The sequence below is a fragment of the Pteronotus mesoamericanus genome, unplaced genomic scaffold (assembly GCF_021234165.1).
Source record: "Pteronotus mesoamericanus isolate MK-2021 breed Mesoamerican mustached bat unplaced genomic scaffold, CSHL_Meso_final contig_182, whole genome shotgun sequence".
Classification (NCBI taxonomy): domain Eukaryota; kingdom Metazoa; phylum Chordata; class Mammalia; order Chiroptera; family Mormoopidae; genus Pteronotus; species Pteronotus mesoamericanus.
In genome coordinates this window covers 5,293,121-5,312,105 of record NW_026555078.1, presented here as the reverse complement: position 1 = coordinate 5,312,105, position 18,985 = coordinate 5,293,121, and the positions used below count along the sequence as shown (strand labels likewise).

Genomic DNA, 18,985 nt, shown 5'->3' with positions numbered 1-18,985 from the left:
TGTGAAGAAAGCCACTGACCCCCACCCCCTCCCGCGCGTCCCCACTACAGGCGGAAATCTCCAATGCTAAACAAAGCCCATTACCACTGCAACGAACTCCATCATCCTCAAGTTCATATCCTGGGTCACAGCGGCAGATGAAAGAGCCGTAGGTGTTGACGCAGGTTTGCACACAGGGGTTCTCAGTAGCGCACTCATTCACATCTGTGGGAAGCCAAAGCCAAGGCGCATCACTGACTGTTCCCACAACAGAACATCCGCTTTACTAACAAGGCAGATAAAAATGCACCGGCAGCAAAACCAATGACTGGAGGACCCGATCCCTAGGTACCAAGAACCTCTACCTGGGACCTGTCAGATTGGGAAGTCAGCCCCCATATGTGTTTACTGAGGAATCAGGGGCTCCATTCACGTGTCCCTCTGGAGTCACAAAGTGGGAAGGGTAGAAACACGTATACAGCCATACACATATATGCACATGTGCATGTATACACCTCCTAGGAAGTCCACTCTCCAAGGTCACCAACAGGAATTTCTAGGCAATGTCTGCTCTTTCCCATCACCTACTACATTCCATTCCCAATTAACTCTCCCTTCACCGCCACTGACTTTAATGTTCAGGTAAACAAATAAATAATTGTGACAATTCTAATAACATCCCCTCCCAATTCATGCTGAAGCCCTAATTGCGCAATGTTGTAGTGTGCAGAGGTTGGGCCTCTCGGAAGTAATTAAGCTCAAGCGAGGGCCTCGCATGGGGACCTCCCGATGGGATTAGTGCCCTTACAAAAAGAGACACCAGAGAGTGTGCGCTTGCTGGTCTGCCGTGTGGGGATTCAGAGAGACTCTGGCCATCTGCAAGCCAGGAAGAGAGCCCTAGCAAGTGCCTGACCACGCGGGCGTCCTGATCTTGGACTTTGAGCCTCCAGAACTGTGAAAAAATAAATTTCTGCTGATTAAGCCCCAAGTTGATGACATTTTGTCATGGCAGCCCGAGCTAAGACAATCATGCACAAATAGCATCACTGATAATAACGGGATCTCGCATTCACTGAGTCCTTACAACAGCCCTGCCCTAGGACCACTGCCCTGCGTGACGCGTTCAGTAGATGAAGGGGCCACAAAGGGCACAAGGAAACTGTTAGAAAGGATGGACTATCCATTATCTGAGAGTGGTGATACTTTCATGGGAGTATAGACATGCCAAAGTTTGTAACATCATGTAACTTTAATAGTGCAGTTCATTGTACATCAATTATACATCAACAAGATGCTCACATTTGTTTTAAGGCCAAATGTACCCAAATACAATAAAGGCACAGAGGGAACTAGGGCGTGAGTCAAGGGTCTTTCCAGAAAACCCATGATTCACTCTGCACAGCTCATGAAGATGGCGGGGAGCCCCTTCCACACAAGCGCAGGCTGACAGCTTTAGGCACGCTCTCTCCCAGGTTCCCTATGCCAGTGACCTGAGCTCCCCCTGAGAGAACATCCACCCTCTTCAGAAGTCCCAGTAAGCCTCTTAAGACTCTGAATAGAGATTGGAATGTTTTCGGAGTTAAACACCTTCACAGGGAGCAGCTTGAGAAGCTTTTCTTAGAGCAGAGGGCTAATCCCATGCCCACATATTTCCTGCTTCCTGGCCCCTGTGGGCAATTTGGAGAAAGAAAAATAATAGCCAGCCACGCAGGGAGGGTCCAGCGAGATACCGGTTGCCGCCGGGGCCCACAGGAGCTTGGAGGCTCTCGGCCTGGGGGGCGGGGGAGAGGTTGCGGTGCTAGGCCACGGGGTGCAGGTTCGGGCAGGACGGGGCTGGCCAGCACTGGGGAGGCGTGCTTGGCTCCACACGAGGATGAATGACTTTGAGTCCCGCTCTCTCAGCTCTCCGCTGTTTCTGCAGAGCAGCAGGACCCCAGCAGTGGTCCCCAGTCTTTTTGGCACCAGGGAGCAGTTTCATGGAAGACAGTTTTTCCACAGACCAGAGGTGGAGGGGTGGTTTCAGGATGATTCAAGAGCATTACATTCAAGCTCACCTCCTGCAGGATGACCCAGTTCCTAACGGGCCCGGACCGGTACCAGTCCGCAGCCTGGAGGCTGGGGACCCCTGCCCCAAAGAAGCCTGCCCCCAGGAAGCCCAGCTGCCCTTATCCTGGGATCCACACATGCCCAATGCCCTTCTGGGTCCTGTGGGAGCAGACCACACCCCACTCCCACTTGCTGGACAGGAAAGCTGAGGCCTTTGGCTCTACCCTCTACACCGCCACCCCCTGGCTGAGTGGACTCTGACCAAACTGCTTAACCGTTTTGCTCCTCGATTTCCTCACTTGTGAGCTGAGCCACAGCGCCTGCTCTGCCTACCTCATAAGGCTACTGTTGGGATTCAGTGAGAAAAACAGAGGTGACAACGTCTGGAAGAGTACAAAGCACACACTCCCTCTTCCCTTGCACGAGGTCTCAAAATTATAAAAGCTCCCCGGAGTTCGGAACACTCCGTGCCACCAGCAGCCCCGCCGACACAGCGTCCTGCTGGCCCAGGGCCCGTGTCCAGACTTGGGTGCTGTGCCTGCTGCTGGACTTGGCACTGCCAGGCGTGTTACCAGCTCCTTGTCCCAGGCCCATCCTGAGAGGCTTCAAGGACACATGGGACTTGTGGCTCAGCCATGCCTGGCTGTTTGTTCCTCAGGAGGGGTCGGGTGCACCGAGCCAGCCTCTGGGGGAAAACCTGGGCTGGCAAGAGCAGCCCCCAGCCTTGGCACAGAGATGCCTGCGTCTGCACTAAGCTGCCTGTCCCAGCAGCGAGGGAGCCAGGCACCCGCTGCTGCTCCAGCGATAGGGGGAGGCGCCCTGCTCTATCAGCCCCGTCAACCTCCCAGCCCAATCTCCCCTCTCGGAAGAAAATGACCTCTCCTGGCGAGGGGAACACAGTCAAGACTTCTTGGAACGATCAGCAGAGCGAGCTTTGGAGGAGAGACTTCCAAAGAATCCAGGATCAAACTCTTTAACGCTGATGCCTTCCTGTTTACCCAATGATTTCGATACGATTAAACTAATGGAGACATAATATCCTCCAAGTAGCTGGCCAGGAGCCTGCCAGCCAGACCTCGGGTGGTGTGACAAGGAAATGGGCCCTGCAAAGCCTGGTGGCAGGCTCCAGACAAAGACTGCATTCTGAGTCCCCAGCACTGCCCCCACCCTGGACGGAGCTGCTGCCAGGGGCTGGAGGCTGGCCGGCGGGGGCGGGGGGCGGGGCCGCGGGGGGGCGGGACTCAAGCTATTAATTCCTTGAGTCTTAAGTCTCCCATTCATTTCCTGAGCAGAAGAAACCTGCAGAGGGAAATTACAATAGGCGACTAGCTTGTTTGTCTTACTTATCAGCGTTTGAAAAGATCTTGTGAAAACCAGAAAACGCCTTTGTTCCATTCTGTTTTTATGGGGAGGCTGAGCAGTAGGGGAAGTCACTGACACCCCCAGACTCTTTGCTAAGGCACCAGGCCCTCCCGGCACAGGCTGAAGGGAAAAAGCTGTAGCGAGAAGCATCAAAGTTGCCCCCAAAACCCCTGCATGGAATGTTGGTGTTTATTCTGTGATTTATCAAGGGCCAGGAGTTCTTCCTAACCACCCCACTTTGGCCCCAGGAATTGAACTTAGGCTACAGGATACGGAAGAAAATTACTAATTAACCAGGAAAGCCAGCGGGCCTCCTCCTGGGTAGCAGAGAGAAGCTACTCCACGCAACCGTAAACTCCCAGCTGATGGACGACTGTGCTTCTAATCTCAGCAATGCCCAGGGTACTTTTTGACCCATTTCATAGAACCTCCGTTCAGGTCTCAGGTTTCTGTAAGCAAAGGGGATGAGCAGGCAGAGACAGTGAGCAGAAAGCACTTTAACGACAGCGTCTCCCACCCACACAAACTGTCCGACTGTGAATGAGACAGCATCTAGTGTTGCACAGCATGTTCAAGTTCTCGTTCACATCACATACCTTGGCAGGACCTTCCATCCTCGTTGAGGGTAAAACCAGGGTTGCATGTACAGGAATAGGATCCAGGAACATTCGCACACAGCTGCTGGCAATAGCCATAGCGACATTCATCAATGTCTGGCAACAGAGACGCACACAAGGTGAGACATTTCTTCTCAATCACCGATGCCACCCCCAGCATCATTATTGCCCGTCTCTCCTGGAGAGAGATCATGAAGGGAAGCCAAGGGGAACGTGAAGACAGTACCTACTAAGTGTCAGCGACGGCAATAGCCTCTGGATTCCAAGCCTCAACCTCCCTATAACCCTCCTCGACCCATCTCAGTCCCAGGAACACCTGAATCTATCTTGAAAGCCATAGAAGAAATTTCTCCTTAGAGTGGGCAAGGTTTTTACCCATGTGAAGAGTCCACTCTAAGATTCCACGTAAGTGTTTCACTGCCCTGGGAAGGGACAAGTTAGCTCCAAGCGTAAGAGGAGTCTGTAGCCTCGCCCCAGTAGGCTCCTCACCAGCTCCATCAACAATGAATGTGTCCAGGTGTCAGGGACAAGAGCGAGTGCAGGTGAGGACGAGCTGGTGGCACTGCAGTCTAGAGACCCGTGAGTCCAGCAGCACAAGGATTCTGGAGCTCCCTGGGGCCTCCGACCCCCACCACAGCAGACCCTACACTCTGGATAAACACACTTCTCCCAGGCCGTGGCCAGCCTTTGCTGTACACGCAGCTCTGTAAAGGGGTGGACTCTTTCAACGGAGCAGGCAGTATGGCCTTCCTGCTGGCAGCTGCCAGTCAACGGGGAGCCCGGTGTCCCTGGGAAGGCAACTGCCCAACCTGCCAGGTCAATGGGCGGACGGGTGGACGGGCTCGGGCATACCCTACTGTAGGCTGTGATGTCTCGGATGAAGCCTACAGGTGGAGACAGAGTCCCCCCCTCTACAAGCACCTGCTGTGACCCACCGATCTGACTGGAGCTGGAGCTGGTTCTTATCGCCTCCCTGCCTCCCCCTACCCCAACCACATTCCCTCCCTGTCACCCAAGCGCCTTTGAAACCAGGGTCCACCCAGGGCTCCAGTCACCAGCTCAGGACCTCAGTCTCTGTGCCTAGTTCCTACCACCTGCTGCCAGAAAGGGTCCTGCCCCCACCTTACCAATTGTTTGACCTTCCTCAGAGGCTGCGCCCCGCCCTTGGGATTCTGTTTTATCTCCGAGTCCTGCAGACCCCTAATCTGGCCCACCGCACTACCCACCGAGAGCTCTGCAGCTCCTGCTTAGAAGGCACACTGGCTGTGCAGTTGCCGCTGACCTTCTTCCGGGTGCAGTTGGACACAGCCCCGAGAACAGGGAGGCGGTGGGGGAAAGAGGGGACATCCTGGGGTACCCTGGGGGAAAGGCAGCCTCTAGCCCCTTGATTTTTCCAAAAGCAACGCCTCCAGAGGTACACAGAGGGGGCGGTGGACGGCTACAGAACTTGGGTTTTAAAAGAGAAGGACAAGTTTGGCCAGTGGGTGGCATGAGTTCAGCCACGAGTAATGGTCTTCGCTTTGGACGCGAGCGGTCAGCATGCCATGCGTGTGGCACCATGGTAGGCCTCCAGGAGCACCCCTGCCAGAGCTTCCGGCTCTGTGGACAGAACCATCCTCCCAGGGAGAGGAGTGTCCAGGGGGCTGGCCCCTCCCAGATCGGGAGGGCTTTCTTCTGTATAACCAACCTGGCTGGGAGTCCCCAATCACCTGATCCTCTCTTGCGCCCCCTTGTGGTGAAAAAACTGGACTGAGAAACAAGGGACGGATTTTAGACCCCAATCACCTTGTCCAAAACGTCCTTCCTCTTTGAGTCTCAGTTTCCAACTCTATAAAAGTTGGATGACATAATATCTAACATCCCTTCCAGCTCTGAAATTCTACATATTAAGTTCCCGTACAAATAACTCACTCACAATGATCTGCTTATGTTCAAAGCACTGGCATCAAATTTTCCATAATAGCTGAGGTTGGTTAAAATGCCCATGTGCAGCCAGCTCTTTGGGGCATGCCTGGAAGGGAGAGCCAAGCCAAGTCTCGGCGGGCTTATCAGGCCCGGGGGAGGCTGCAGACCGGGCCCTAGAGCCGACCTACGTGCAGTCTCATCCAGAGAGGCTTGGACAAAAGAACCTTCTTTTTTGGTTTCCATGATGTTGTTGGGATTTCTTTCTCAGCTCCTTTAGGACTGACTTTCAGGCAAGAGAACAGTGTCTTAGAGAATTTAAACTGGCAGGCTTCTCCAAGAGAACAGTATAGAAATCATACCCTAGAAAAAGAAATGGAGCTGACAGCTTCAGATTGCTATGAATTCATTCACTTGGCTGGACCAAAAACCAGAGGGAAAGAAAGGAAAATAGCCCTCCAGGAAAAATAAACAGAGGGATCCTACAGCAGATGCCAACTGCGAGAAACAAAGGGCTCGACTGGCGAAGACTGACTCTTTCACAGTCAAAAGAAAGAGCAGCGAGTGGGGTGGGCGTGGCGGCGGCTCGGGTCGGGCCGGGTACCGGGAGGAGACGATGTGAGCTCAGGACCTGCCGATCCACATTTGAGACGGAGACATTTCTGTGACTACACCAAGTGTCCTCTTCTCTTAGTATGATTTCTAACGGGGACAGAATAACCCTCACCTCTGTCACTTCCTGCCTTGGATATAAACTTTCAGAAGGAAGGAGGAGGGTACGGGTAAAATCAAACAGGAGCCTTAAAAATGCGTTCAGAAATTCTGATGGCCCTGGCCGCCGGGACTCAGCGCTGGGAGTGCCGCCCCGAAACCGGAGGGCTGCGGGTTCATTCCCGATCCGGGCACGTGATTCTGATGATGACAGGAGGGTGATGGTGACGACTGATTTGAAAGGGGGGTGGGGTGATGCAGGATACACAGAAGCTCCACAGCCCGGTAGCTCCCCTGCCCCTGCCCTGAGGACACCCAGCGAGGCCCACTTCTCACCTCCCCCGGCCACCACTGACCTCCAAGAGCCCCCGTGAGCCCCAGGGAGCTGTTACCTAAGCACTGGCCTTCCAGGAGCCAGTAGCCGTCGGTGCAGGAGCAGGTGTACCCCCCTTCGGTGTTGATGCAGATCTGCGTGGGGTTGCACTGGTGGGAGTCCGTCGCACACTCGTCCACGTCTGTAACAACACAAATGTTGAAGGCTGTCACCTACATCCACTTAGAGCCACCAGAGGGGCCAGCTGCTGGCTTGCCTGCTGGCAGGCAGTGGCTCGTGCCCCTGGGTGACAGCCAAGAAGACGGAGCACCTCCCTGCGGGGCACCACTAGGAGACACTGGCCTTTTCTGAGGGGCAGAGCCGAGTGCTCCCCAGAAATCCACAAAGGGAAATGGCCAAGAAGAGAACACACACCCACAGGCTCCTTTCTGCCACCCTACCCTGCCATTTTCTGAAACCGAGTCACGTGCATAATAACCATTACCTCATTTAGAAATGCATTTTGTTTAGGCTTATACCCTTGCTGGTTAAATAGCGGTCTTTTGTGTACCTACTGTGTACACAGAGCTATGACACCTCTGAGAACTAACAGAAGGAAGAGAAATGTCCCCCGCCAAAGAAAGCTTATCATCGGGTCACTGGATTGGATCCCTCCACGGAATCCGTGGGTCTGGGGTTCCCGCCCCTTCGTGAGTCTCCGCGGAGCCCTCCAGTGTCCCTTCCGCTCCCGCAGCTGCTCTCTTGTTTCCTCCGCTCCCGCCAGGGTTCTCCACGCTGCTGCGTGCCCATCGCCGCCTGTCTGGCGCTGCCCGGGAACTTGTGTCCACGTCAGTCCCGTCTTAGTGGAGCTTCAAAGCACGAAGATCAAGCTGCAGTCATACTTGTCAAGACATCTGGTGTGTGCAGTTAACACTCAAAACTGTGTGTTCAGCTAGGACGAACCCTTCCTCCCTGCCTCCCCATGCTGTATTTTAGGGAAAGCATGCAGAGTCCTTCCACGGGACTCCTGATACCGCACTCTCACGTCAACCTAAAGCCCTGGATCCGCCGGCCTGACTCCAGCGCCTGTCCCCAGCGTCTGTCTGCCCTCACCTGCCGGGGCCTTTGGCTCCCACATCACAGCGGTCAGGGCTTGCTCCTCTGCAGCTTCTTCCCTTCCTCCCCAAACGGACCACCGCACAGCTGGTCTCCCATCTAAGTACTGACCAGGCCCAGCCCTGCTTAGCTTCCGAGCTCAGACAAGATTGCGCGCGTTCAGGGTGGCACGGCCATAGACTGCACAGTCGGAAAGAGCATGAAAAGCTGAGATTCACTGAGCCTGTGGAGCGTGCCCAACCCCTCACAGACGGTACTGTATGTATTCTCACCGTCACCCCGCGCAGTGGGCTCAGGACCCCCACCTCATGGACGGGAAAAGCGCCTGCCTGACTCCAAACCCACTCTGTGCAGGAGCGACGGGCAGCCATAATGCCCCGCACCAGGCCGGTTGGAGAGGGAGCTGGCAGACCCCGCAGAGGAGACAGGACTGAGTTTTGGGTGCCTTCCCTTGCCTCTCCTGGAAAACTGTCTGCCTCTTGACATTGCGTATTGCCCTGTAGTGGGGGGTGGGGGGCACTGTGGCCCCGGTGTGTAAGCTCCCTGAGAACAAGGGTCTTTTGTAACAAAGGCCTTGTTGGTTGAGTGCCCAGGAAGCAAGCACAACCGGCTCAGGGGCACATGGACCAGGCAAGCCATGGTCTCTTGCATTCACGTGACGCCAGCACAATCCACCACCCACCTGCCACACGTCAAACACCAGTGAAACAGATGGATTCCCACCTCCAAATAATCATAGGTCTAGGCACCGCATGGAGTCAGCCTTCCGTCCTCTAAAGGTGGACTGACTCCAAGAACCTGATTCCAAGGTGGCGGCAGCCTCCACTCCACCTGACATGTCGACTGTGCACAGCCTCAGTGGCAGAGCCCCAAGCCTGTGCTCAGCTGCCAGCGCTCCTGCCTCTCCTGCCTCTCCTGCAGCATCCCTGCCACCCCCCCAACCCCACCCCCGCCCACCGAGCGGAGCCTCCCAGGGGAACCATGAATCAGGCTTGGCCAGCAGCCGCGCCCGCTCCGATCCATGCCGCGGCCTAGATTAACAAATAGTGCCACTATCGGCGGGAGCGTATTTACATTCTTCCGGAGGGAAGTGATGGATGGCCATCGCACCCTGGGAACAACATTGCCTTAGGAATGCGTGCTCCTTTTTCTGCCTCGAGGGGAGTGCAGGGTGGAGGAGTCCCAAGGCGAGAAGAGCCGTTATGGAGCCTTGCTGACGGCAAGTTCCCAAGGTTCCGTCTGCATGACTTACACACACAAGGCGTGACCGCAGGGCCCCACGCAGGCAACCAAACCCTCGGAGCCCTGAGGCTGGCGCAGCAGGGTGGGCGGGGCCACACACACACACACACACACACACACGGTGCAGGCGCAGCAGTCAAACCTCGACATCAAGTCTTTCAAGCTCATGTTTTAAAAAGCCCTGCCACTTTTACCGAATTAAAGAATTAGCTCGGTTATACTGCATTTCCACTGATGTACATTAAAAGAAAAACAACTAAATTTTAACTTTTAGTATCTGATTGAGTGGGTTGTCAATATAAATGTATTTGGAGACCAGAAGTCCCTGGGGTTTTGGGCGGTGTCCTAGCTTTGTCTCCTCCAAACGCACTTGGTACAATGCCGTGGCAATCGGAAGCGTTCAGGAACCACTTGGTGAGTGAATGAACGAACACGTGAATAGCAAGCAGTAATGCCTTTACACCCGCGGCGAGCCATTCCCAGCAACTCGCTAACACGACCGTGTTGGTGTGTGGGCTTTAAAACAACCTGCGCCACTGAAAACCGCGGCCGGCCCGCTCGCCACGCGGAGCTGACGCGGGACCCGCTTACCACGAGGGCTCCGCGCGGGACGAGGAGACCCATCCCACATTCTAGCTCACAGCTGAATCACTTACATTAAATACATTTGACTTAAATAACAGAAGGAAAAATACATCAAATCACTCCAAGGACATTCTTTGGCAAAGTGTCCTTTTCTGCATCAGTGGAAAAGTACAAGTTACGGCAACCTGAGTAAGTGTCATTATCCTCGGATGCAGACCGTGCCGGCAATTTCCCTTCCTTCTTGTGTGACATTGAGGAAGCGTCTCCGAAGAGGAAAGAATGCCATGTTCATTCAGTCACTCACTCACTCATCCTCTCATTCAGCCTTCCTGCCCCACCGTGGCTGAGCGCGCGCCCTCCCAGACCTCCAGGTCCTCTGGGAGGGCTAGCGTGGAGCGCACGCCCCCCTCCATCTGTACCGGTCCCCGAGGCAGACTTTATTGACAGCCGTTCTGCCAGCTCCCTGTCCGGACCCCCCCCCCACCCCCCGATCTCCAGAGCAGCAGCCGGGGCAGCTGCCTGGGCACTGGGAAGATAGCACCACGCCGCTGTGGCTCCTCCCCCGCTAAGGGGGGCCGCGCCCACCGCTGTCCCGGAGCCAGCAAGCACCCTGGCAACCAGAGGACAGGGCTCTCTGACTTCTCCAGAATGAAAGCCCAGCACTGCGCCCGCCTGGGGACGAACCGTCCTGAGCATGGGACCACGCAGCTCTGCGGAGCCACCAGCCTAGTCCGAGCTGCCACCCCTTCCGTCGGACAGCGCTTCAGTGAGAACATTCACAGTCTGAAACAACTGCCAGCTCACGAAAGCCAGCAAAAGCGGTCAACCTCATTCTCGATGCCCCCCTGCCCAGGAGGCCGCACGTGGGCTTCCAGGCCTCACGTCAGGGACACTCGCGTAGGGTTTCACGTCCCTAGCTGTGTCTCTTGTCCCCGTCCAGATGGAAGCTTCAGGCGGGCAGAGGCATGATGCAGGGCGAATGAAGAACGCCCTTCAAGTCCAGATGTCACGGAAGCACCGGGTGTGGGGACGGGCCTCTGGTCTCGGCGCACCCCACCCAGCCGCTGGGGACAGCAAACAGCGGGACCTTCGGGGCGGACTCGAGCGGCAGCATGGGGAGGGCCGCGGGCCACAAAAACACCCCGAGCGGGCGTCTGTGACGACGCAAGTGGAGACGCGCAGCTGTCTCCTTGTCACATGGACCTCAGGACCTCAGGGCCCCACACCGTTGGTCTGTACCAACTACACGTCCTTCCTGGGAGCGGCTGGTTTACACGGAACAGAAAAGACAGCGTACAACCCACTTTTCTGTCCCGTGTAAAACTATTGTTTCCAATGTAAGCTTAGTGTGAACTCACGGGTTACTATGTAAAAACCTCTACAGGGAGGGGGGACAGACTTAACGTGCTTACATAAACGTGCTCGACTATAAATAGTATGTGTATGTATACCAGCTACTTATTATATTTGAATGTACATATTATATATACACATGAATTTGTATTTTGTCATTTAGTCCTATAACTTACAGGGTAAACACACTGCTTCCCTAACACAAATTCTAATTGGAATAAAGTATCCTTCCAAAGCTGTAAAACAAAACTAGTGGTTCCCCGGTGTCCATGGGGGCGCATTCTCTCAGCCCCAAAGCAAAGAAGAGAAAAGACCAAGGGGCTGAGCCTCCTTGGAAAGGGCTAGTGGGTAAAACACTTCGGGGACCAGCAGAGCCGGGTGTGCACGTAATCACCTACCATTACTGAGCAAGTTCCTCACCCTCTCGGGCCCCCAGGTGCTGTGCAAAGCCAAGCCGAGGCCGCCGCCTCCTGGGCAACAGGGAGCACTCCTACCCCAACGTGCCCGCAGCTCCCTTCGCCACTACCCGGCGCACGGCAGGAGCCCAGGAACCCCTGTCCCTTCCCCAGTGCAGTGCTGTTTCTAGTATCTGGGGACGACGGGGGCAGCTTGGCTTCCGCCTCCTGCGGGCTCTGTCCTGGAACTCGCCACAGACACCAAGGTGACAGCCCAGGGGCTGGGAGGCAGGGTTAGTTCTACGGTTCAGCCAGAGCCAGAGCCGGAGTCTTCTCCCCACAGGGCCCCAGGCTCGTGCCCGCAGATTGGAACAAGAGGCGCACAAAGGCAGGGGTGTTCCTGCGCGGGGGCCTCAGTTTCCCACCCCGCCCCCCCCGCACCGCGCTTCAGCATCTCTGGGTCCACCTCTGATTCTACAACAGTAGACGTCCAAAATCCTACGTGTATGTGTGCCTATTGGATTCCACAGCCAAATAGGATTGGCCTTTGCACAACCCGAGATTCCTTCCTCTTCCTGCGTCTTCTTCCCCCAGTACTGTGAATGCAAAGGGCCGGCTCCATGAGTCTGCGTCCACAACCGCACTGAAGGTCTCTGCTCTCGTGTGAGAAGAGCTGCCGGCCCCAGGAAGACATTCTCACTGGGTGACACTGGGAGACAATGTCCCAAAGCATTTGGACGGCTACACCTTTCCAAAGGCCTCCACGAGTCCTTTTTTGGACACGGCAAAAATCATTTCCTTGGTAGTAAATTTTTACCCAGTGAAACAACATGTTTTCCCAGCCCGTTTTTGTTCCTTCCTCACTCAAGCTAATGGGGCTTGATAAGAAAGAAGAAACTAACAATGGCACATTCCTGCGTCTCCGACTGAAGCCAGCCTCAGGCCTGCTGCTGAGCTGGGCCGGTGCCATTTTTCAGCGAGACAAGTCCAGCCAAGGCTGGAAGCTCCACAGGGCCTACTTCCCAAACACCTGCTTAATTAAAGATCTCAGCGTTTGAGAACTCACTCGCTGAATTCCCAGGACATCTGTGCTCCATGTGTCTGCGGGTCCTGGACAATCATTAGGAACCAGATCTTTGTGTGTTTACAGCACTTTTTCTAATGCTTGATATTAAGCAGAGGATACAAAGCTTGCTCGTTTTATCTCCATTTAGGCAACAAATATGTGGTCCCTTTTCCCAGCAACAACAACAAAAAAATCATTTCCTCTCAGAAGAAACCAGCTGGAATGCAGGTTCCAACCTCCCCGTGAATTCTGTTTTTCTATCCATAAAGCGAGAGCTTGGAGCAGAGATGGCAAGGCCCCTTCTCGCTCTTGCCGTCCACAGAAACAAACTATGCAGCTAATGGGGATCACATTGCTGGGCTCTTGAGTAATGATTTTCATCCCGAGGGCTTGGTAAACATCAGCTGACTTCAGCCACTTTCAGACTGGGCAGCGAGCTGGCCAGTGGACGGATGGTCACTGCAGTTGCGGCGGACGTGGCAAGAGGGAGATGACAGATATATTCCTCCCTGAGCATCGTGCATCAAGATGTCCTGAGAGTACAACGATGTGCTGTTCGTTGCCAATCTAGACATGGTATTTTTTCCTTAAAGGGCACAAGGCTTTGGCCATAACTGTGACTGGAGCAAACAAACAGACCATCCCCCTGGAAGGGAGTAGTCACGCGCAGAGTCTATAAAGGCGACAGACAGCCCTGGCATCCAGTCGTGTCCCTGCAGGTCCCTCCTCCTGCTTCCCTCGGAGCCTGTTGCTCCCCCGCAGCCTGACTTCCACGTTCCCTTGTTCTCACGTCCTGGTCTGGGGTGTCCTCGTCCCCATCCCCACGCCCTCCTCTCTGATGATGCTGTCTCAGCGACTGGCATCACGCGTTTCGGTACCCCGGGCTGGAAACCCGAGCCATCCTCACGTCCCCGCCCCCACCTCTCCCTCCTCTCATGCAGTTCTTCTGAAAACCTTGCATGTTGCTCTCTTTCTTTACATCACTGACTTTTCTCCAAATGAGTGTAATAACTTTGTTACTAGTCCGCTGGCCTCTGGTGTCTCCCCCTGAAAGTATAATGAACACAGCTTCCAGAACCATCCAAGACACAGAAAAGATCGTGTGGCTCTGCGACTCAAAATGAGGTGTCCCCTCCTTGGAAAACTCGGAGCTCTCCTTCATACCCCGCGACGCGGCATGTCGGGGCTGCTTTGACACTCACACGCGTCCTAAGCACAAGCACGTCACATGGTAGGACACGGTTCACTGTGGTCGGCTCCGTCCCCTCCACGGAACCACGAGTTTCTTGAGAGCAGGAAATGGGTCTCACTCACACTTGTATTCTAGGCAACTAACAGTGGCTGGCATGACAGAGAAGAGAAGGGAGTGATATTGGCAACAAATGTACTTTGTTCTTGGGCTTTCACAGTTCAGCCTCCCACCTCTTCTGTGGCCTGTACCTCACTGCCTTGGAATGAAGGACATCTGACAGACATTGGCTCACGGGTCTGGAGCAACAGAGCCTCAGGTCCTGACTCATGGTGCCCGGGGCCCTACTCCCATCCCAGCCTTGGCCTGACGTGAGTGTCCTCACCCCGCAGGGGTCTCCATGCACTGGGTCTGAGGGAGGTCTTCCCACTTTCTTCCCAGAGGGCTGGACGTCGCAGACAAAGGAGTTTACTCTCAACAATCAAGGTGGGGAGGAACGTCAGAGGAGGGGAAAGGTGCACCGCCTGCCTGGCCTGAGAATGAGCATCCACAGGACCTCGTAGGGCACAAGCAGGAAATCCGACCCACTCTCTGGGCTCGGGACAAACGCTGCAACCTGGGGCCGGCTGTGGGAACACCCAGGTGTGCAAATTCACCGCAAGGAGTCAGCCCATGGTCACAGCAAACACTCCCGGGCGGTCACTCTCGGAGCACGATAATGCAACGTGCACGTGTTCTCTTCCCTGGCCCTGTGATCGATCGGAAAGCCCCGCCACCCCTCCTGCCGCCATCAATAACTAACCAGCGTCACCTGCTGAATGTCCCTGACTTTCTGCATCTGCTTCCTTGTTGCTGAATGAGGCTGCGCCGCGCCTCGTGCCCCCCCAGGGCTTGCGGGCCAGTGGGGAAGGCAGCTGTTGAACACAGTGAGTGCGTGGAGGGCTTTGCAGAGGGTCCTTCCCACGTCTGGGTGCTGTGAGCAGGTCTGCACACTGGATGATGACATAGGAGAACGGTCCCTTCACAAATGCCCATTCCAGGACCCCAAGCCTTCTAGGAAAACGGAGGGAAGTGACAGGCGAGTGGCTCTTTCAACATCCCAAGTTCAAGAACTGGGCCGGCTGATGAAGAACAGTATGACTGTTTCACGCTGAGACCTCCCCACTTTGCTGGCCCCCTCCCCTGCCCTCACCCCTCCACCCTGGCACAGGCTGGGCCTCCCTGCTCCCACTTGCAGCAGAAGGCCCCGCATATGAGGGAACTGCTGAGGCCACCGCGCTGGAGGACAGGAAGTCTCAGGAGGTGGCAAGAAGAGACGGAACATGGGGGCCTCGGGGGTAGGGAGATGATGCTGGAGAGTGAGTCCTGGCGATCCCGTCCCCTGCCCAAGGGGGCCACATGTCCTGAGAGTCTGGAGGCCGGCGCCCCAGCCCACACAGCACAGAGCTGAGACAGCCACACCCTGTCCCTTACCATGCTTTGGGCTTGGTGAGAGTTGGATTATATCACTGGACCTTAAAATAAAGATTTGAACTGCTCTCTTCCATCCACCTCCCTGTGGTCCCAAGCAGACTCCTGGGCTTCGTCAGTGTGGAAGGCAGAGCGGTGAGGAGCTACCTGTGGGGCCAACTGACAGCCACGTACCTGCGGGGCCACCCTAGGCCTCCCGCCCACCCACGGAGCCCCATGCCCAAGTCTCAGTGCCGGCAACACAGCTGTTCAGGACCCGTTTATGCCACACACACTCACCATGAGCTGGCACTGCCATAGATACTAGGGATCAGGGATAAACAACACATGAGCCATGTCTGTGTCAGTCCAGCAGGGAACAGGTAAAGGACCAGATCATCCCAATTCCGCATGGTAAGTGCCGTGCTGGAGCGAAGAGTGGGGGTACCTCCAGGAGGAACTGGATATCATCCTCTGATATCCATTCTCCCTAGTAAAGGCTGCTTTTCAGCTTCCCTCACAGTGAAATGTGGCTGTGTGACTAAATTCTGGCCAGTGGGGTGTAAGGAACAGTAACATGTAACAACTTCTGTGTCACGCTTTAAAAAAAAACAAATGTGTGGCCCTGTTGTCCCTTCTCTTCCTCCCACTGGCTGGAATGCAGGTGTGATGGTGAGAGCTGCAGCAGCCATCTTGGATCCAGAGGGGAAAGCCGCACACTGAGTTTGGCCAAGCCACCCGGCCAGTCCTGAACCACCTGCCTCTGGACTACGCTGTGAGACAGACAGAAAATTCTCCCTTACCTCAACCAGTGTGTTGGAGGTCCCTTTGTTATAGCAGCTTAGCTTGTACCCTAATACAAATCAACAGGAGTTAACCAAGAGAAGGAGATGCAGTAAGAGAGGCGTGTGCAAAGGCACAGGAGGCTGAGCACATTCAGAGAGTGAAGAGCTGTTCACACAAGCAGACGTGAGGGTGGGCACAGTGAGCATCTGTAAAAGCATCCGGTGCCAAGCTGAGGCGGCTAGAGGAGCAAGAGATGAAGAGTCGGGGCAGAAAGAACTGGAAAGGGGAAAAGAAAGAAAATGGAGAGACAAAACTAATTGTAGCACAAATTAAAATTACATCTTAAGTTTTAGTGAGCTCTCTGGGTTAGCGTCAGTCAGAACAATTTGACTTTCATATTTTAAAAAAGCCACAATAAGGTATCCCCCTAAAATGTAGTCCCTGATTCTAAACAGTTGGGTGAGGAGTCAGCTCAATTGGGCTCCTAGTAAGTGCGTTTTTGATAAGTATTAGTAGCACTAGTGGAGGAAGTGCTAAGGAAAACAATAGAAAAAGATGGCCCAAGGTACCTCCAGAGGGACCAGCGCATTTCTCTGTGTCCCTCTGCCACAGACATCCTGCAGGGTGTCACATCTACAGTCAGTGCTCGGCCTCTGCACTCCCCCCTCTTTTTCAGATGTTATTTTATTTTTAGAGAGAAGGGAAGGGAGGGAGGAAGAGAGGGAGAGAAACATGGATGTGTGGTTGCCTCTCCCATGTCCTCAGCTGGGGACCTGGCCTACAACCCAGGCATGTGCCCTGACTGGGACTCGAACCAGCGACCCTTCTTTTCACAGGCCAGCACTCAATCCACTGAGCCACACCAGCCAGGGCCCCCCTTGCTCTCTTTAACCCACTCCAGTCAGGCTTCCATGTTTTTCCCTTGACTGTAGCCTCTCTCGTCAAGGTCACAAGTGACCTCCACAACGTCAGCTCCAATGATTCAGTCTTCATCCTTCACTACTTCTCAGCAGCATGTGGCACAGTCAACCTACCCTCTCTAGAGACTTTCTTCAATAGAAAGTCTCCCATGATCCCACCCCTTGTCATGTCCATCAGCAGATGAGTGGATAAACAAAATGTGAAAATGTGTATGTGTGTGCATGTGTGTGTGTGTATCACATACCTTCATAACGGAATATTGTTCAGCCTTAGGAAGGAAGGGAGTTTTGACACATGCTACAACATGGATGAATTTTTAGGACATTATACCAAGTGAAGTAAGCCAGTCACAAAAAGACGAACTTTGTATGACTTCACTTATATGAGATGTCTACTGTAGTCAAACTCGTAGAAACAGAAAGCAGAATGGTCAGTGCCAAAGGCTAGAGGGAGAGGGGACTAGGCACTTCATGTTTTGGGTACAGAGTTTCAGTTTTTCAAGAAGATCAAGTTCTGGAGAGTGGTTGCACAATAATATGGATGTACTTAACACTACTGAGCTGTACACTTACAAATGATTAAGTTGTTATGTGTTTTTGCCACAATGAAAAAATTAGCATCTGGAAATCAAAGCCTATTTCTTCACTGAATTCCATTCTCAATTGCATGAGTTGTTCCCACCCAGCGTCAGAGGGCCTGTGGTCTGAAACACAGCCCCGGTGAGGGAGCACGCGGCAGCTTCCTGGGCTCCTGAGGAGCTTCGCTCTCTGCCCCGGCAGCCCCCTCTCTGCCAAGGCATTAAGACGCGTGTGTCCCTGGGTGGGAGCAGAGAACCAGGGAGAACAGGAATGGAGGGGGAGACCGCGGAAGGCAGAGAAGGGATGGGGAGGGAAGACGGGAAGCAGGGATGAAGAGGTCTGGACTGTGGGCATCTTGTGCTTCTAGAAATTTGGTTCAAAGGCCACACAGGTTGGTGGGAACACGGGCTTTGGCATCAGGCCTGTTTCAAATTCTGCCACCCCCATGTTTTTTTTAGCTGTGTGACTTTAAACAAGTTTTTTGTTGATGTTATTAATGTTTGTTTTTACTACTAAAAGCCTTGATTTCCTCATTGTAAAAGGAGTTAGTGATGTCTCACATAACTCATGGGGTTTTGTGAGGCTCCTGTGTAAATAGAGTCTGTAAATCATGCCTGGCAGAGAGATGGCCGGCCCTCAGTCAAGGAAACAGGAGGAAGAGGAGGAGGAGAAGGAAGGGGGTGGGTGGGAGACTCACCCCCTAAAAGAAGAAAAGAGGTTGAAAGCTTAAATCTAGTCCAGAACTTTCTACGAGCTCATTGGTGGCCTTCAGGCAGGTCCTTTTCAGCCCGTTTCCTCCTCTGAAAAATGAGGTCTGAGGTCTCTTTCGTCTGGAAAGGTTGATCAGTTGGCATCCTCTGCGCTCCAGGTGAGCTTCCTACCCTCATCACTCACCATCCAACGCCTCTGACCTAGGCAGGGCTAAGGACGCCCTCTGGAGGACACCGGGGGAATAGACACAACATGGCTGGCAGGTGCCCACAATTTGCCTCTGCATAAAATAGGAGGACATGACCTTGTACCAGATTATCATAAAGCAGGGAGCAAACTTAAGGTAAGAAGGGGACCTGAATGGGAAGGGTTCCTGAGCTGATGCCACTTTAAAACGTACTGGGGAGCACAATTAAGTTACCTTCTCCTTTCTGGTCAGCCTCATGTCAGTGTCTATTATAATACATAAACATGATTATATATATTTATATAAACATGTCATAATGTATGACCAGCTACAGTATATGAACACTGTTATACTATGTGAATGTTATTGTAATATATAAATGTTGCTATAATGTAGAAACAATGTCACTTCTCCTGAGACTTACTCTGAAATATGAATGTTCTGGACCTTTCGCAGGACCTATTTAATAGGCATCTT

General features: G+C 53.8%; 1 protein-coding gene across 3 annotated transcripts in view; it reads right to left on the bottom strand.

Moving 5' to 3' along the window:
• Nucleotides 1–18,985, bottom strand: part of FBLN5 (fibulin 5) — a 74,429-nt gene that overhangs the window by 21,745 nt on the left and 33,699 nt on the right. For all 3 annotated transcript variants that reach the window (XM_054567129.1, XM_054567127.1, XM_054567130.1), the window contains 3 exons: nucleotides 7,010–7,132; nucleotides 3,984–4,100; nucleotides 85–204 (listed from right to left, as the gene is read on the bottom strand). In XM_054567129.1, the coding sequence (XP_054423104.1) occupies nucleotides 85–204; nucleotides 3,984–4,100; nucleotides 7,010–7,132 (360 nt within the window). The remainder of the gene's footprint in view (nucleotides 1–84; nucleotides 205–3,983; nucleotides 4,101–7,009; nucleotides 7,133–18,985) is intronic.